General features: G+C 40.2%; 1 protein-coding gene across 1 annotated transcript; it reads left to right on the forward strand.

Moving 5' to 3' along the window:
• Nucleotides 1-1,110: 1,110 nt before the first annotated feature.
• On the forward strand, nucleotides 1,111-3,592 carry rps16 (ribosomal protein S16). Its single transcript, XM_078282143.1, has 6 exons — nucleotides 1,111-1,152; nucleotides 1,242-1,293; nucleotides 1,953-2,054; nucleotides 2,201-2,297; nucleotides 2,443-2,490; nucleotides 3,405-3,592. The coding sequence occupies exons 2-6, from the start codon at nucleotides 1,246-1,248 to the stop codon at nucleotides 3,548-3,550; spliced, it is 441 nt and encodes a 146-aa protein (XP_078138269.1). The 5' UTR covers nucleotides 1,111-1,152; nucleotides 1,242-1,245; the 3' UTR covers nucleotides 3,551-3,592.
• Nucleotides 3,593-3,821: the final 229 nt, after the last annotated feature.

The raw sequence follows: 3,821 nt of genomic DNA on the forward strand, positions 1-3,821 counted from the left end.
ATTTTGGCCCTCAAAAGTATAAGAACTATATGTAAAATGTCTCTTCTCCTCTACGGCTACAGAAAATGTCACCTCAGAATTACTATCATTGAGGAAAATGAGCTCCAAAGTCACCTGTTTCCAAATTTAGAGACTGTTCAGGAGTTAATGCGCCCATTATATGCAGATAAACTGTCTGCAAACTCAGAGTCAGTTTGTCTGTTGGCAGTAAGCCTCCATGGGGAGTTAAAGTGGTCATTCCTGAGCAAATCCGCATTCATTTTGCCTTTTAGCTACAAATTCAAAAGAATTTCCATTCAAGTAACTGCATAGTCTTTACCAGAACAATGATTTTGAATAAATACTATTATAAACATGAACCTACAATAAAGCTCATTGCAATAAAACCATGTAAAAACTGTATGCTGTCTTAGGGTTAAGGATGACTATTTTTGGAATATTGTCATATTTCATACAATGTACACCAGAGGGAGACATGATGACTTTAACTCCCTAAAAGGTTTTGAAATCACTGATAGGCCTACTGGTAGCTTTTAATGGAGACAACTGGTCACATATCATTTGATGTTGTCCCTACTTGGGCCAAAATCTCCTTGGGCCAGAAGGATTTGAAGAACACAGGTTTCCTGGAGGTGTCATGTAAATTGTGGATTTTTGTGTGCGTGTGAAAACTTTGTTCATTTTGGCTATTTTCCGCCTCCATTTCATTCACAGGTATCCTGAATATTTTTTTGCAAACATGCTTTTCTGCGGCATTAGAAGCATATTGCATTGAAAAAGTAGGCAAAACAATCTTGTGGTGTACGGAGTGTAACGTGTAAGTGTGAATCTACCAGGCAGGTATTCATTAAAGTTCTAACAAAATCTGGACAAATCACCCCTGGTAGACCTTATTTACAAACAGATATCAGTGCATAATAAAAAAAAAATACCTATGCTTCATTACCAAAGTCAACTGCAGCAGCTAACAGTCCAAGGAGGTTCTATATATACAGTCTCTATGGTCTCAACCGCAGTGCAAAATGGAGGTAGAGCGAGAGCAACTGTCGTAAATTGTACCACAAAGCATGTCTAAATTGTCGTGCAATTGCCCCTGATGTTCGGCGTGTGAAACCCCGTCGGCCTCTCCGTACGGCACCCAAGCTGAAGACGGTATGTTCTTCAGCCCGAACCATTAAAATGGCAAAAAATACATGTATTAACTGAGTTTTGATGTAATTATTGTGCATTGTGTGTTTCAGAAACATGCCAGCTAAAGGTCCTCTGCAGTCTGTCCAGGTTTTTGGACGTAAAGTGAGTAAATATCTAGATTTATTCCACGTGTGATGTTCTGCCTACCCTGCTACCCTAGCATACATAAGCTAACTAGCTAGCAAATTGGTTGTCTTTCGATCTTTACACTGTGGCACCCCAGTCGGGCAGACTGTACTCATTTATGTATAGTTATATGGTTCTTGTCACTAAATTTTCTAAAACGTAATTGAATGTTTCTCACTCTGCCCCGGTGATTCAGTCTTACCAAGCACAAGCATAGGGTTGTTGCTAGTTTAGCCACCAGCCGGCCATGCTATGTATTGGAGCTTACTAGCTTACCTTACTAGCCAGCCAGCTAGCCAGAAAACGTTGAATTTCTGAAACTTTCCAGGGCATGACAGTCTTATCACATGTCTTGCACCGTAATTAACTAGCTAATGTCAGGTAAGTATTAGAACTAAGTCGATATTACTCCATCACGAGAGTAAATCATTGGTTAGCATCGTCAACTAAATGGTTAGACAGGGATGTGCGAATTTGTAACTATCACGCTTCTAGGCATTAGGGCACTAAATATGATTCAACTCAGTCTGTAACACTTAAACATGTTGATAGATTATCCCTCACTTGTAGTAGTTAGTAGTTTCCTTACTGGAAAGACATTTGCTGATCATGATGGTTTTTTTGTCACTTAACAGAAAACCGCCACAGCAGTTGCTCACTGCAAGAGGGGGAATGGCCTGATCAAGGTTAACGGCAGACCCCTGGAGATGGTTGAGCCTGCCACTCTCCAGTACAAGGTAAGTCCTCATGGTGAACATCTGGTTAGCATCAAGGTGCACACATGTCTTAGGCTGGTAGGCCATGATTTGTAACCAGTGTCACTGATTGGGATGATCATATATTGAAAATGCAACATAGCTGATTTATATCTCTCTTTCTTTAGCTTCTGGAGCCCGTGCTGCTGCTGGGCAAGGAGCGCTTTGCTGGAGTTGACATCAGAGTCAGAGTGAAGGGTGGTGGACACGTCGCACAGATCTATGGTAAGCAAAACCTTTTTCCCCCCTCAAGAATGACATGTCGGTATCTGATCCATATTCACCTGTCAGACTGAGTTGTAGGGCTTGTGATGAGTATTGGTTTTAGAGGAGACTCCAATCACCTTACATATTACTTTTTATCTTCCAGCTATCCGTCAGGCCATCTCCAAATCCCTGGTCGCATACTACCAGAAGTGTAAGTATTAAGATTGCATTCAAAGTGATTCATGTCGTATCCTCTATCATTTCTACAGGTACATTACATTCAGATGTTTCTGTTGAACATGTATGTTGTAAATACTTCAATTAAAGATACCACTGTCAGGTATGAGGGGAATGGTTCGCATGAATTGGCTAAAATGAGCCAAGTGTTTTTTTTATTCAAGTAGAGGAATCAGAAAATGTGTTCAGTTGATGGGAGTTGCATCAAGCTGTGCACTGTCACGCACAGTGTACAAGAATTAAGAAAAAACAAAGGATATGCATCATCAAACTGTTCCATTTCTTTCTTTGAGATGGTTGTTTTGGATAGAATTATTGCTGTCTTCCTGAATATTGTGTAAGCCAATTTCTTCTAGTTGTCTGCATTTCCATGAACTTCTAAATTGACTTCCCTGCTTGATCTGCATCTGTTTTTCTCCTGGCTAAATTGCTGAAAATTAGATCGACATCTTGCCCGCACTGTAGCCAATACATAGCCCACAGCTTGCAAAATTGTTTTTGACAGTATGTTGAAACCTGTTCCCATCTACATGAGTTTTGGCAGTCTTTGAAATGGCGCATAACCCACAAGTGCTAAACTGTCATGATCAAAGATGTTTTTATTTAAATTTGTTTGTGATGACATTTCTGTAGTATATATATATATCGTGGTATACCATGATTTTTTTGTTTGTCTTGATGTTCAGACTCTGAAATTGCTATCCGATTTAGAGAATTTTGAGATCTGCAGATGGAGCGGCGCACTTAACAAATTTGAATCATGCTCAAGTTCATGAAGAGTCCCTAAGACTAAATGTAACATGCCCTGGTGTGCACACACATATGGATTAAAGGACATGGAGCTTGTGAAGAGCTGCTAGATAACCTGAACTGTGTGTCTTCCTCCAGATGTGGATGAGGCCTCCAAGAAGGAGATCAAGGACATCCTGATCCAGTACGACAGGACCCTGCTGGTTGCTGATCCCCGTCGCTGCGAGTCCAAGAAGTTCGGTGGACCTGGAGCTCGTGCCCGCTACCAGAAGTCCTACCGTTAATCCCTCTGTACATTTTCATAATAAATTTGAGGAAGAAAGGAATGCCGTTTCTGTCATTTTTTTAAAATTCATAAATTGTATAGATGGCCTGCTCATAACAATTTATTTTCCTTATACCTTATTATAGCAGGGATGTTTTCTTGCTGAATCAGAATCTATTTTTCCTCCAAATACAATAAATGTACAGGAATTTGTCTTGGTTTCACAGTTGCAGAGATGTAGCACTCTGTTAACTGTACATACTGATGCATGATAATCCATTGTAACAGGA

This window comes from Centroberyx gerrardi, chromosome 24, assembly GCF_048128805.1.
Source record: "Centroberyx gerrardi isolate f3 chromosome 24, fCenGer3.hap1.cur.20231027, whole genome shotgun sequence".
In the NCBI taxonomy this organism is placed as follows: Eukaryota; Metazoa; Chordata; class Actinopteri; order Beryciformes; family Berycidae; genus Centroberyx; species Centroberyx gerrardi.